Here is a 14,122-nt window from a genome sequence, read left to right as displayed (position 1 = left end):
AATCAACTTATGTTAATAAATTATATGCAAAAATTACAAAAACTAAAAGCTTTGATAAGATCATTTTTTAAGATGTTTTTGATCATTTAGTCTAAAATAAAGTATTTATGACAAGAATATATTAACTTGAAAAAACTTTAGGTTTAAATTTTCATAAACTAACACTATTATAAGTCTATCTGTTAAGATGATTTTAGGAGGATATACAAATTTTATATTTATTATTTAACAAGTATATTTATATTGTTATTTGATCAAGAATATTTATGTTTTTTTATTTGGACTTTATATATAAATATAATATCAAAATTTAACATTTATGCATAACCATATTTAATATAAAGTGTGTATATTTATTTACACAAGCTTAAAGAATATAAAAATATGGTGTGTGTGTATATATATTAAATGGATAATTACCTAAACTCTTTTGACAAAAAAGTCTTTAATGCCAAAAACTTATCAAAATTGTATCTATTTATCCTCAATACAAAATCTTTATGCCAATAAAATCAAAATATCTAACCCTTACATACCATTAAATAATTTGGCTTTTACAATATGAAAAAAAAATTATTTTGAAGTTTTTTTTTAAATATCAATAGATTTTATCTAAGAAATATTTAATAAGGTTATATATCTCTAATATTTTATTTAAAAAATGTATATTATTTGTATAGTTATATTTTATAAAATAAGTTTTATGTAAATATATGATATAATAAAATTTCCCCCATTATTTTGCTTTTTATATTTTTTTTATTGTAAGTGGTCATATAATGTGTGTGTATACATGTTAAATAAACTTGAAAAAACAATATTAATGAATTATTTTTTAGTTTATTCTTTATAATATAATTAAATATCAGAAAATATTTTTTAATTTATTTTTTATGACATTGCCAACATAAAAAATTAATTCACTTTCAATATCTAACTTTTACATTAAAATATCTTTTTATATTCTCTTTAAAATTCTATACTTCTTGATTTTTCTATCTTTTTATTCTCTTAATTTTGTCATTCTTTGATTTTTTTTTTCTCCTACATATTTTTTTATACAAGATTTTTCTGGTATACATTTTTTTACTCGATTTTTCTCTTTTTTCTTGTTTAACACTCATTAAAAACAAATAAAAAATAGCAAAAAATAAAAAAAACGTTCTAAAATGACTAACATTTGTAAAAATAATGAATTTTTATGGGAAAAAAAAACTTTTTAATGATTTTTATGAAAATTTATACAAAAAAATAAAGGTTAAAAACTTAAAACTGAATCATGACAAAACTGATCCTCAAAGGCCAGCCAAATACGAGGAGCAGGAGGAAACAATGTCTTGTTCACTCTCAAATTCAAACCAGTTGCCTTTCTTCTCTAAAAGGGCATCCACCAATCTCCTATTTCCCAACTTCACTACTTCTTCTCTTCAACTTGATAGTGATAAGCCATGCCGAAGAAGATTAAGGGCTCTGTTATCCATTCCAGAAATCCCCCCCAATGCCCTTCGCCGGAAGAATGACCCACTGTGGAGAGGAGGGTTTAGTCTAGGGGTCGACTTGGGACTGTCTCGCTCTGGTGTTGCCCTTAGCAAAGGCTTTACCGTTCGCCCTCTCACGGTATTACTACCATTTATTCTTAGTATTTTTTTTTTGAAGATTTAGAGTTTTATTAATGTTATGTTTAGGTTTTGGAATTGCGAGGACAAAAGCTTGAGCTTCGACTTCTTGAAATTGCAGAAAACGAGGTAGAAGTCTCTTGTTTTCTTGTCTTAAGAAAAACAGAAGGCCCATGTATTAGTTTTTGATGATAGTGTAAGGAAATGATGGTTTGTATATAGGAGGTAGATGAATTCATAATTGGGCTTCCAAAATCTTGGGATGGTAAGGAAACCCCACAATCCAACAAAGTTCGTAGTGTTGCTGGAAGGTTTGCTGTTCTAGCTGCTCACAGGTGAAACTGTACCTGTCTTTATGCTTGTTTTGCTTCTGTTCATTTAGATATGGATTATAATTGTTATTCAAAGTTTTAAAATTCAGGGGTTGGAGAGTGTACCTACAAGATGAACACGGTACATCAACGGAAGCCACTAACCGAATGATTGACATGTAATTGCTCCTTTAAAGAATTTTATTTTAGTGATACTTTTTTGATAGGTTTTTGTGGTTATGTAGCATTTTGCTATCTGCCCTAGTTAAATTCACTGGTCTTTGCGAAATTGTTCTATATCTTTGAATAGCTTGCAAGTTAGGATTTTCTTGGGAGTTACATGTGCTATGAACTGGTTTGTTACATGTTGACCGGTATCTAAATGTGCAGGGTATCTAAATGTGCAGGGTAGGTTTCCTAAGGTGGTATCACCGCGATCATCAATAGGAAAGGATCATTTTTCAGTGGATGTTAGACTTCTCTGCTGCATATAATGATAGATTAGTTTCTTTCTTTCTTCTTTGATATCATCACATTTTGTTAATCTATTTGGATTATTAAGCATCAAGAAAAAAAAAAATTGTGTAGAAGATCTAATTTATTTCTTGAACTGATCTCAAGTTTGACATGCAAATTGAGGTTTATTGTTGTGATTGGGATTGCACTTTATAACACCTTATTGTGCTTGTTTTTGTTTTAACATTTGAAGGGAGATGCTTCATCTTACCGTGCAGAAATACAGGTTGATAAATTAGAGGTTGCATTATTACACTGAAATGTGAAAATTGCACAAGCATTTATAAATTATGGTACCTACTTTGTTGAATACATGTATGCCAAACAAATGTTTCTACAGTTGACCGAAATTTCTCAATAGCTATGACTTGTATCTGTGACAACTATTTCTCAACTCTTTCAGGGGCCTCAACAAGTCTACTCGGCAAAAGAAAGTCGATGCCTATGCTGCCGTGGTGCGCTTCACATTTTATTTCAATTTCATGTCAAGGATATTTGATGTATGCATATTGTGATGTTCTCTCTATTTTTCTGCTAACCCTATCTTCTTTTTTCTCTTGTACTGCCCCTTTCTGGTTGCAGATGGTTTTAGAGAGATATTTTTCGACATTTGGCGAGGGAACTGAGCTTGTACTACCAAAACAATCAGATCTACAAGAAAAACTTCAAAGAGGTCCGCCAGTGGACATAGATTTTTATCCAGAATAATTTGATGGTTCACAATTATTTTCTATTGAAGGGGATGATTCAATTCCTGAATTCTGTAATGCATGAGTCTCACTTAGCATATGTAGAGGAGAAGATTTTGTTGCAGTGAAAAAGTTGCTATGCCCTCGACATATGAGAATGCTTCAAGGCTTTTCTGTGCATATTTCTGTATGAGAGATCTTGATTTTCCATTTTCAAGTTCCTTCTTTGAGCCTAGTTGGTGCTAGTAGTTATCATGTATTTTTTTTTTTTATCAGAAATATATTTTCATTAAAATCACAATAAATATGAAAGTCTAATTTGTGAAAAGACAAGTGGCATATTAAACAATGAATATCGTTTCTCCTTGTTGCACTTTGCATCTCTTCCTTTCCACTTTGTTGACTTGAACTTCCTCTTTCCAAGCTTCTTTTATATCTCATGAGTGTAAGAATAACCTTTCATCACAAAATAATGGGGAATGAGGGCTGCGTTGCTAGGCCCTGTTGAAGGAAAAATAAGTTGTCAATCAATGCAGCATATTTTTCTAACAACAAAAAATGACAACTTCATCTGTTAGTGGGGGGATTCATAAGCGATGGCATTTTTACGGTTTGTAGTTCTTGCCATTTTGAAATGAAGAGGAACAGCAGCAACTCCTCTGTTAGCAACGAAGGACAATGGTGGAACTTCGTATGGAAGATGAACTTTGTTAGCAATTAGAACATGTCTAGATGCCTTCCCCATTCAATGCAACCTTGAAGGAAAGGAGTACGTCCAGGTTTCTACCATATCTGCCAGATGTCTTTGGAATGCCCTTGGGCAGTGAGGGTTTTGAAGGAAAGGAGTACGTCCAGATTTATAATACTGCTAGGCTCAATTATTTGTAATATATATATATATACATATATATATATATATATATATACATATCGACGAGGAACGGGTCATACTACCATGCCTTGTTAATGATACTATGCCTTGTAATGATACAAGGCATAGTATCATTAACAAGGCATGGTAGTATGACCCGTTCCTTGTAATTCTTCTTGCTCAATTCGTGTTAAATTTTTTTTGTGAATTTTTGATAATGTTCATCAAGCTTTGATTAAAGATGAAATTTAAAGTTTTTTTTTAAAAGACCAAGAAAAAAAGGGACAAAAAAAAGAGGAAGAGAAATTGTAATTGAAAAACTAAATTGAATAAAATAAAAGTTTTATTACAAAAATAAAAATAAAATAAAAAATTAAAAGAATGAGAAATGAAATTGAAAAAAAAAATCATGCTCTATATTTATTAGGAGAAAAAAAAAAGAAATCACCAATAATAATTCAATTATAATATGTTATTACGTGTCATATCATATAAAAGGGAATATAGTAACGGATCTAAAAAAATAATGTATAATTAGATTTGACCATTAAGTAGTGTTGAATATGTTGTTAAAACAGCGTAGATACCATCCACTAAATGATGCATGTCTAGCATGCAATAATATTTTTTTTTTGATTAAAAAATTAAACAATATAAAAAATATCAAAACACTCTCCATGACCATAACAATTAACTAAAAAACCTAAGTGAAAATATAAATATACCCTTGAATACAAAATTTATTTTTCATATTTTCTAAAATAAAATTTGTACTTTAAAGAAGCATTTTTACTATTATAACTTTATAAAAAGTAAACCAACATCTTAGTAAACAATTCTAAATTTTGATGATTTTAAGAATAAAAAAATATTTTTATTGTACAGAAATAAAAATTACATAGATACTCTCAAACAATTTTTTAATGATAAAAAAGTTAATAAAAAATATCAAAATACCCAAATCAAAACTCTTTTTTATTTAAATATAAAATAATAATTTCATTATAACATTCCATAATCATTTATATTTATATTTATTGCTACGATGAAACAGCATCTAAAAAAATAATGTATAATTAGGTTTGACCATTAAGTAGTATTGAATATGTTGTTAAAACAGTGTAGATACCATCCACTAAATGGTGCATGTCTAGCATGCAATAATAATTTTTTTTGATTAAAAAATTAAACAATATAAAAAACATCAAAACACTCTCCATGACTATAACAATTAACTAAAAAACCTAAGTGAAAATATAAATATACCCTTGAATACAAAATTTATTTTTCATATTTTCTAAAATAAAATTTGTACTTTAAAGAAGCATTTTTACTATTATAACTTTATAAAAAGTAAACCAACATCTTAGTAAACAATTCTAAATTTTGATCAATTTTAAAACCTAACAAAGGTGAAAACGAAATGCGAAACAGCCTCGTAGTTACTCCACAAATTCTAACCCAAATTTCGCCGCTATTTATATTTTGGCAGGACACAAACACAAGTACAACGATACAACACATAAACCCTCAAGTGTCTTTGGGGTTCTGTCTCCGCTCCTTAAACTCTGCTGACTCCCCATCCCCGTCCACTCCACCCTCTTCTCCCCCCCTACAAGTCTATTTTCCCTTCGATTTCAAGAGGTAAAAAGCTGTCCCACTTGTTAACTTTTGATTTATTCTAACATGGATTCGCCTTTTCCTTTCCTTTCCTTCTTTTTACAGTTTTCTTCTGTGCTGCTGCATAGCATCTTTTTTTGTGTTAATGGGGTTTATTAGCTTCTTCTTTTAATACCAGTAATTAACGTTTTAGTTCAGTTCCTTACATTATTGCTGTTTATTTCTTCATATCAGATTCTGGGTTGCTCTGGTATGCCATTTTTGTCTATGTGCTGTTTTTGTTTTGTTTTGGTTTGCTCTAGCTATTTACTTCAGGGCTGCCCTTGATTACGGTCGTTTCTGGGAAAATCAAAACGTGGTACTTTTTAGCATAGCATCTGTTCTCCTCCATGTCTCGATTTAACAACTTTAGGATGTAAATGCTGTCAAATTTTCCAGCTCGCGAAAGATGTAACAAGCAATGGTGTCACTGTACTTGTTTATATCAATCTCTTTTGGGAAATGAAGTGCGAAAAATAATTCTTTGGTTTTTGGTAACCCAAAATCTAATTGGGGAATACCAACCCCTTGTTTTATTTATTTTTCTGCCAAGCATCTAACATATGCTCATTTTTTTTTTTTTTTTTGCAGTTTTACGTCAATGACCGAGCCCTTAATCCCATACTAGCTGGGGGTAGGGAAAATTGAGTTTAAACAAAACCTGCATGGTTTAGAATCCAGAGGGCTAGAAGCATGTCTTGTGCTACCTTAAACCTACCACCTTCTCTCAAACTTCTCAATAGCTGCTTTCAGCCTTCAAACAAGAAATCTTGTTTCTTCAGCAGCTCGTTTTCTTCGGTAAGCTTTGTGGGACCCTTGACTTCCAATGGTAACAAAAGCTCTTGGGACTCATGCCCAAGCCATGTAATTAAGGGCTTAAGATCGTTTCCCATCGTCTTCAAATGCGTTGCTCAGAAATCAGAGCTGTCGGTTTCAGTTGGTGCTGGCAGCAATATTGCTTCTGGTAAGCACTGATGATTTTAGTTTTGTTATTCCTGTTCATCTATTGGTTCACATGGTCTTTGGTTTTGTATTCCTATGTTTCATTTCATGGTATCGTTGGGTTTTCTTTTTAAAAAGAGTTTAAGATGGTGTAAATAAATGACCCACTGCTGCAACTTTTGTTGGTTTTTGTTGTTTTTATGCTTAAATTATCTTTGGATTTTTAGTATTCCTGTAGAATGAAGAATATATATCATCACTTTCTCGAGTTGTACTTGCCTTTGCCTTTGGTATGAGTTGGAGTTCCATAATTTTCTACTTTTAGGATGTGCAGCTGCAACTTCCACCGCCACTTCTTGCTCTTTTTTTTTTTTTTTTTGTTCCTAATGGTTTCTTTGATCATCCAGTTAGCCTTTTTTTTTCCTATTTTTTTTGTCTGGGTAGCTGAGCATGCCTAGGTGGCTATTGTTCACAAGATGAGAGGATGTTGTGACCAGAAATTAACAATCAATGGACTTTGAGATGATATTCCATTGCAATTTTTTAATTGAAGTTTGTACTTAAGAGTAGGAACTTTGATACTTTGAGGTCAGATTGAGTAATTGGTTAAAACCTGAGCAACGGGGATTTTAAGTTCCTATTTGTTGATCTTCTGAGCACTGATTTTTATGTCATCTTCAAATTTGCAAAATTTATTGGGTAAACGTAGGAGGTTAACTCCATTGTGAAAGCAGCGGCCAATACCTGTCATAAACCATGCATGCAGTTCCTTTTTCCTACCATGGTACTAGTTTTTTTGTGTGAATCATTTGCATGTTGGTCTATCTATTTTTGAGGCACTTGCGTGAAAATGTATCAGTTTCTTCTTTTGTTTAGCAATAAGTCATAAATGAGATGAAATAGTTTGTCATTAAATAGTGAAGTTTTTTACTGCTGCAATGACGGTTATTTTTCCATTCTTACATAGTTGAGACTGCCTCTTTATTTGTACATGGATTCATTTAAATCTTATTGATTTTTGCATACACTTCCATGATATTTTGCTACAGGTTTTTGTTTTGTTTTGTTTTTTTTTTCCTCTATTGAGACGGTAGACAAAGAATTGGTAAAAGTAGTTGTTAAATTTTTAGTCTTACTGTTTTCTTGTTCATTGATCCTCCTTCACCTACACATTTTGCAGAAAAGAGGTTGGTTGTGTTGGTTATTGGTGGAGGGGGAAGAGAACATGCACTTTGCTATGCCTTGCAGCGATCTCCCTCCTGTGATGCAGTCTTCTGTGCTCCTGGCAATGCAGGGATTTCTAACTCTGGAAATGCCACCTGTATTCCAGAGCTTGACATCTCTGATAGCTCAGCAGTGATCTCCTTTTGCCGCAAATGGGGTGTTGGACTGGTTGTTGTGGGACCAGAGGCTCCTTTGGTTTCTGGCCTTGCAAATGATTTAGTAAAAGCTGGAATCCCTACTTTTGGGCCATCAGCAGAAGCAGCTGCCTTAGAAGGTTCAAAGAACTTCATGAAAAATTTGTGCGACAAATATAAAATTCCTACTGCTAAGGTTTATTCCTTTTACCCCTTTAGGTTTTAGTTACCTGGCAGACTCAAAACCTTCTTGCTTCTCTTGAACTTTTCCAATTGCCATTTCTTTTCTTTTAGTCTTAGTTTCATCAGTAATTCTTTTCTTGGAAAATGAAAAAAATTGAAACAAAAAAGTGTCTGGAATCCTCTCATTCTTAGCTGACTAAAAGTTTCAAGGCACTCTCTTTGCTTTCCCATTTCTTTGTTGCTGGAACCCTGTTATTAAAGCTTTCTTTATTGTTGCAGTACCAAACATTTACAGATCCATCTTCCGCAAAGCAATACATTGAGGACCAGGGAGCGCCTATTGTCATAAAAGCAGATGGCTTGGCTGCTGGAAAAGGAGTTATTGTTGCCATGACACTAGAGGAGGCATATGAAGCTGTTGATTCAATGCTCGTGAAGAGTGTTTTTGGTTCTGCAGGTTGTTGCATAGTTGTTGAAGAATTTCTGGAAGGAGAAGAAGCGTCTTTCTTTGCCCTGGTGGATGGAGAGAATGCTATTCCTCTAGAATCTGCTCAAGACCATAAAAGAGTTGGTGATGGAGACACAGGTCCCAATACTGGTGGGATGGGGGCATACTCTCCAGCACCAGTATTGACAAAAGACCTTCAGTCAGTGGTCATGCAAACTATAATTCACCCAACAGTCAAGGGAATGGCAGCTGAGGGTTGCAAGTTTGTAGGTGTTTTGTATGCTGGGCTGATGATTGAGAAGAAGACCGGCTTACCTAAGCTAATTGAGTACAATGTACGCTTTGGCGACCCTGAGTGTCAGGTCAGATACAGGCCGTAATATGCATTAAATATTATAAACCCAGTTCTTGCATTAGAAACTGAATTAGTATTTGCAATGTTGATTAATATTTTTGGATGAGCGATCATTAGACCCTTGTCTTTATTGGGTTATTTATGTCTTGTTAGTTTACAGTATCTACTACTCACAGAGTGGGCTTAGGATATATGTGTAAGAGTAAATGGTGAAAGGGAAAACCCAGAAGGCTTGTCCTTATTTCCCTGACCATTTAGCTTTCTTTTAGTTTCTCACCATATTCTCTTCTCTTTTTCATTGTTATACTTGTGTCTTTGGAATTAGTGTTGTGCCGTTGTGGTCTTACACAGCATTTGCTGCTTGATTAAAGTGAAATACCCATGGAGAAGCTGTATTTTGATTGAGATCCTGCCCTATACCATTTTATGCCACTATCAATGGGGAAACGAGTTTTTATTGAAAGTGTTGGTTTGGGAAAATGTATGTTCCTGTCAACTCAAGGATCAAATTTTAGAGTTTGGTCATATTTAGCTTGTTGGTAGTTTGTTGCGTCCTGGTGAAAACCTTCTATCATTTGTCTTATTATTCGTATAACAGTGACTGACTGCATAAACTTTTAGATTTTAGGTTATCATTAAAGGAGGTGGTTTTTGGTTTTTTCCCTAACAGGTTTGTGATGTGATGGGGTCAACCTGAATACTTGTTTCAAATTATCAGTAAACAGCATGATGTAATTCAGATATGGTTTCTTCATACAACCTTCAAATTATGATTGTATGCATAAACTAAAGCAATATCCAGTTGGGTTATTTATATTGGCAATGATGAGTGGGGAGGTTGCGCTGATTTTCTTTTATGTGCATGTGCATGTGCATGTGCATGATTGAACACACTATAAATTGGCCATCAGATTTTAACTGTCATGATTATCCCACAAAAGTTGCTGGAAGTGTGGTATATCAATAGCTGCGACGTAAAACTAATGGGGGGTTCTTTTGCCTCAATGTGCAGGTGTTGATGGTTCGCTTGGAATCGGATCTAGCACAAGTTCTGCTTGCAGCTAGTAGAGGAGAGCTAAGTGGAGTGTCCCTGAAATGGTCTCCAGGGTCTGCCATGGTGGTGGTTATGGCAAGCAAGGGGTACCCTGGGTCCTATGAAAAGGGGACTGTGATTCGAAACCTTGAGGAGGCTGAGAATGTTGCTCCAACAGTTAAGATATTTCATGCTGGAACAGCTTTGAACTCAGACAGCAACTTCATCGCTACTGGGGGCCGAGTTCTTGGGGTCACTGCCACTGGAAGAGATCTTCAAGAGGCCCGGGACAGAGCTTATCAGGCAGTTGAGGAAATCCACTGGCCAGGAGGGTTCTACCGGCGAGATATTGGGTGGAGAGCGCTTCCTCAGAAGCAATTGGCTCCAAAAAAATAAACTGATATCAAAAAATTGAACAGCCAAATTCGAGAACACAAAGATTGTATTATGAGGAATTCCAAAATAGCTGATGACATGAAGGTGGCTTATTTGAACACAATCAATCATAAAAAGATTCCAAAAAACGGTTTGCGTAATTGATCTTGGAGGTATGGGAATACTGTTGAGGTAATTTATGTTTTCTTTTTTCGCTATATTCTTGAAACAGTATATTCTGCTCCTTCCATTAAAAACATAGCATGCAACAAGCCAACAAGAACGTTGAATATGGTCGATAAGGTTGCAAGTGACTTCTTCACTGAAAGGAAGTGTCTTCTGATTGAACTCCCATTGTACCTGCACCCATTCTTAAACCAATTGAAATCCTCCCGTGTTATTAAGATCATGACTGGTTGTTTTTTTAGGTGGTGGTCAAGTGGTAAAAACTTGAGATAAAAAAATTTGTTTTTTCTATAGTTTCAAGTTCAAATTCTTAGTTACTCATATGGTAATTACTAGAGGTTTATATGATCGTTAACTTCAGGGCCCGTGAGATTAGTTGTGTTGCGTGCAAGCTGACTCGGATACTCAAAATAATCTAAAAAAAAAAAAAAGAACATGACTGGTTGTTGTTCTAGACTGTCTTTTCTTCTCAAATATTGAAGGAGTTGTATCAAAGTAAGTTTTTTATTTTTAAATATTTTTTCAAGTGAAAAACATTTTAAAAAATAAAAAGTTAAATTTTTCTGAGATGATTACATTCAAATATGTTTTTTTTTGAGATAATAGAAGATCTGATCGTTGGATCAGATTTAAATTTTTTTTAGGTGATTTTACAAGAAGTTATCTTATAAAAAGCTACTATAAGCAATTTAAATTTTTTTTAGGTGATTTTACAAGAAGTTATCTTATAAAAAGCCACTATATTGCTTATTGAATTTTATGGAATGAGGCTTGAGAGTTTCTATTTGGGTCAATATTTTTATTTTAGGATTTCTAGGATTTATTATTTTTATTTGGTTTTTATTTTAATTTCCTTAATATTTTTGGATTTTAGGTTGTTTTTTAGTAAAGGTAGGTTTTCGTGGCCTATTTAAAGGTGTTGTAAACCTCTTAAAAAGACAATAATCATATATTTAAATTTTAGCTAATAAACTTGTGAATTTATGGTTCATATATACAACTTTTTTTGCTTATTAAATTTTTGTGTTTTCTATGATATTATTGTTCTATTTAGCTTCTACTTGTTATGTTATTATTGTTCTATTTAGCTTCTACTTGTGCCTTGTGTTTTTGACACGATCAAAGAGTTGATGTCTTATTCCAAGTGCAGAAGTGTCAAAGTAAAATAACCCGGCAAGACCGGGGTCGAACCACAGGGAGGTGAATTATATAAATTACAAATAAAGAAAAAGATTTAAAGAGAATAATAACAGAAAAGGAGTTGAAGAAAGTTTTGGGATGTGATATTGATGTAAGGATTAAACAATAACAAAACATATGTCAAGGTTATAGGATTCACTAATGGTATTTCAAATAAATATAATATAAACTCTTTTTATTACTCAACTAGAAACCACACACAAATGAGGTTCTAATCGGATGATTTCTTGTTATTAGCTCATTATAAATTACTAACATGATCATATTAATTATCTTATCTAAGTAATACCATACTTATAAATATCATCAAGTATTCATGTTGCTAGTTTATGTTAACAACAAATCAAGTTTCTATCATAATAACGATTTCGGCCGAAAACTATGAAAGATCAAGCATTTGATGTACCAAATATTATACAACACAAATCTAAATTAAACATTTAATAAGCAAGGTATTAAGAATTAGTAAGATAAAAAGATAAAACATGTTAATAACAATCTTTCTTGGATATAAACATTTAAAGCTCATGTTGAGTTTATATTATACCTATTCTAACACCATTAGAGAAACCTTTTCACCTTGACATAATTAACTTAGCTAAACATTAAGAAGGAGAAAAACACAAATAAACAATATAAGAACATAAACATAATATAAGCTAACTAAGTATAGGAAAGGAAATGAAAGAGCATAAACAAGAGATTACTATAGCATAAAAGAAAACTTGAACATTACAAAGATGTAGAGAGAAAGCAAGAAGATAACTTTGATCTGAAAATTAATATGACTAAATACATGGACAATGCCTCCTTTTATAGGCTAAGTTTCAGAACTATTGATTGATTGAAGAATTGGTGGGCATCCATTGATTTGGTGGCTGGTTTTTGACATTCATGGTTGCTGGTTTTTTGATATTGTGGGCTGATTTTTGATATTGTTGGCTGGCCAAAACGTCATTGCTCACATCAGAATTATAGCCAACTGAATTGTGGAATCTGTGGGCAATTGTCTCAGCTTTCCATCAAAAAAAACCAGAGCTCATTTGGACTTCTAGAACTCAAGATATGAGCCAAAAACCGAATAGTGCTTGAGCTGCAGGACAGCTTCCGACGTCTTCGTTGTTGCTAAGATTTGGGCTTGAAAACGGCAGAACTGAGTCTTTGACTTCATATGAAAGTTGTAGGTCTATGTCTTACCTTTCCATCGATATAAAATGGACCTAAATTTGATATCTACAGCTCCAGATATGATCAAATTATTGAACGGTGTTCGAGTTTGGAATGCACCAGCAACACTTTGCTAAGTTTGGCCTTCTTTTTATCCTTTCAATTTCAATCCTTAAACTCATCAATCAATCCTTTTATTTATGTGATAGACCTGCATTTAGGATGAACATTTACCATGAATTAAAGGTATATTATATTTTTAGACTTGCTAATATAAAACATGGTTTTGTTAGGGAATTTAATAATACTTTAGGTGCAATATGATGACATAAATCCTTAATGAGAATGCACTTTTAAGTACTAATCAGTTTTCTATGTTATTATTGTTCTATTTAGCTTCTACTTGTATTATTATCAATTTACAAGTCTATTAGTATAATACTCATTCTTTAAAAGTGATTAAAAATCAAATATTATAAAAAATATAATTCCTAAACCTTTTTTAATAACCCTAATATGCATGCAAAAACACAATTAAAAGATAAAGATAGAGAATGCACACCTTAAATTGATAAAAGAAAATAAAGATTTTAGCCCTAGATCAAATCTCTTTCTTGATCCTTCTTTTCCTAGTTTTGATTGTTTAATAAAATAAAGTGTAAGTTACTCTAGGATTTTATTTTCCTTTTATTCTCTAAAATATTATAATTACTAATATACTCACTATTTTTTATAATACCCTTAATTTAAAAAAAGGCATAATCAAAATCTTGTTAATTATATTATTTTATTTATTATTACTATGTTTTTAAATCCATATATATAATTGAAAAACTAAAAACCAATAGTCCACATATGTTTATCTCAAAAAGTTGACAAGCTTAGGACTACGCACCATCAATTTTTAGCAACTTTTGTTTCCCTCCCAAAACCAAATTAAAAAAAATAGAAATCTTAAAACTTCAAATGACACGAAGGCTTTTGCAAATAAAAGAAAAACATCTTTTCTATAACTCCATGCTCATGAAATTGAATGTTCACACTTTAATTCTTCCATAAAAATCTCCAACATCTTTTTTCTGATAAGCTTTCCTTACATTTTCAAGTTCTGAGCTGATCGAGTTGACACATTTGGATGAATAAATGTGAAGATACAGACCTCTAAATTGAGTAAAGTTGGATCCAAACAAAATGTATGCATCTCCTTCACCAA

At 32.4% G+C, this 14,122-nt stretch overlaps 2 protein-coding genes across 2 annotated transcripts; both read left to right on the top strand.

Moving 5' to 3' along the window:
• The first annotated feature begins 1,271 nt into the window (after window positions 1-1,271).
• LOC105128407 (Polynucleotidyl transferase, ribonuclease H-like superfamily protein) lies at window positions 1,272-3,360 on the top strand. The gene is made up of 6 exons (XM_011030059.1): window positions 1,272-1,617; window positions 1,686-1,745; window positions 1,839-1,951; window positions 2,038-2,106; window positions 2,847-2,898; window positions 3,026-3,360. The coding sequence occupies exons 1-6, from the start codon at window positions 1,333-1,335 to the stop codon at window positions 3,149-3,151; spliced, it is 705 nt and encodes a 234-aa protein (XP_011028361.1). The 5' UTR covers window positions 1,272-1,332; the 3' UTR covers window positions 3,152-3,360.
• A 2,114-nt stretch (window positions 3,361-5,474) lies between these two features.
• PUR2 (Glycinamide ribonucleotide (GAR) synthetase) lies at window positions 5,475-10,574 on the top strand. The gene is made up of 5 exons (XM_011030056.1): window positions 5,475-5,647; window positions 6,254-6,626; window positions 7,785-8,158; window positions 8,425-8,955; window positions 9,961-10,574. The coding sequence occupies exons 2-5, from the start codon at window positions 6,356-6,358 to the stop codon at window positions 10,375-10,377; spliced, it is 1,593 nt and encodes a 530-aa protein (XP_011028358.1). The 5' UTR covers window positions 5,475-5,647; window positions 6,254-6,355; the 3' UTR covers window positions 10,378-10,574.
• Window positions 10,575-14,122: the final 3,548 nt, after the last annotated feature.

Source organism: Populus euphratica, unplaced genomic scaffold, assembly GCF_000495115.2.
Source record: "Populus euphratica unplaced genomic scaffold, PopEup_1.0 scaffold14.1, whole genome shotgun sequence".
NCBI lineage: Eukaryota > Viridiplantae > Streptophyta > Magnoliopsida > Malpighiales > Salicaceae > Populus > Populus euphratica.
This window is presented reverse-complemented; position numbering and strand designations above follow the sequence as displayed.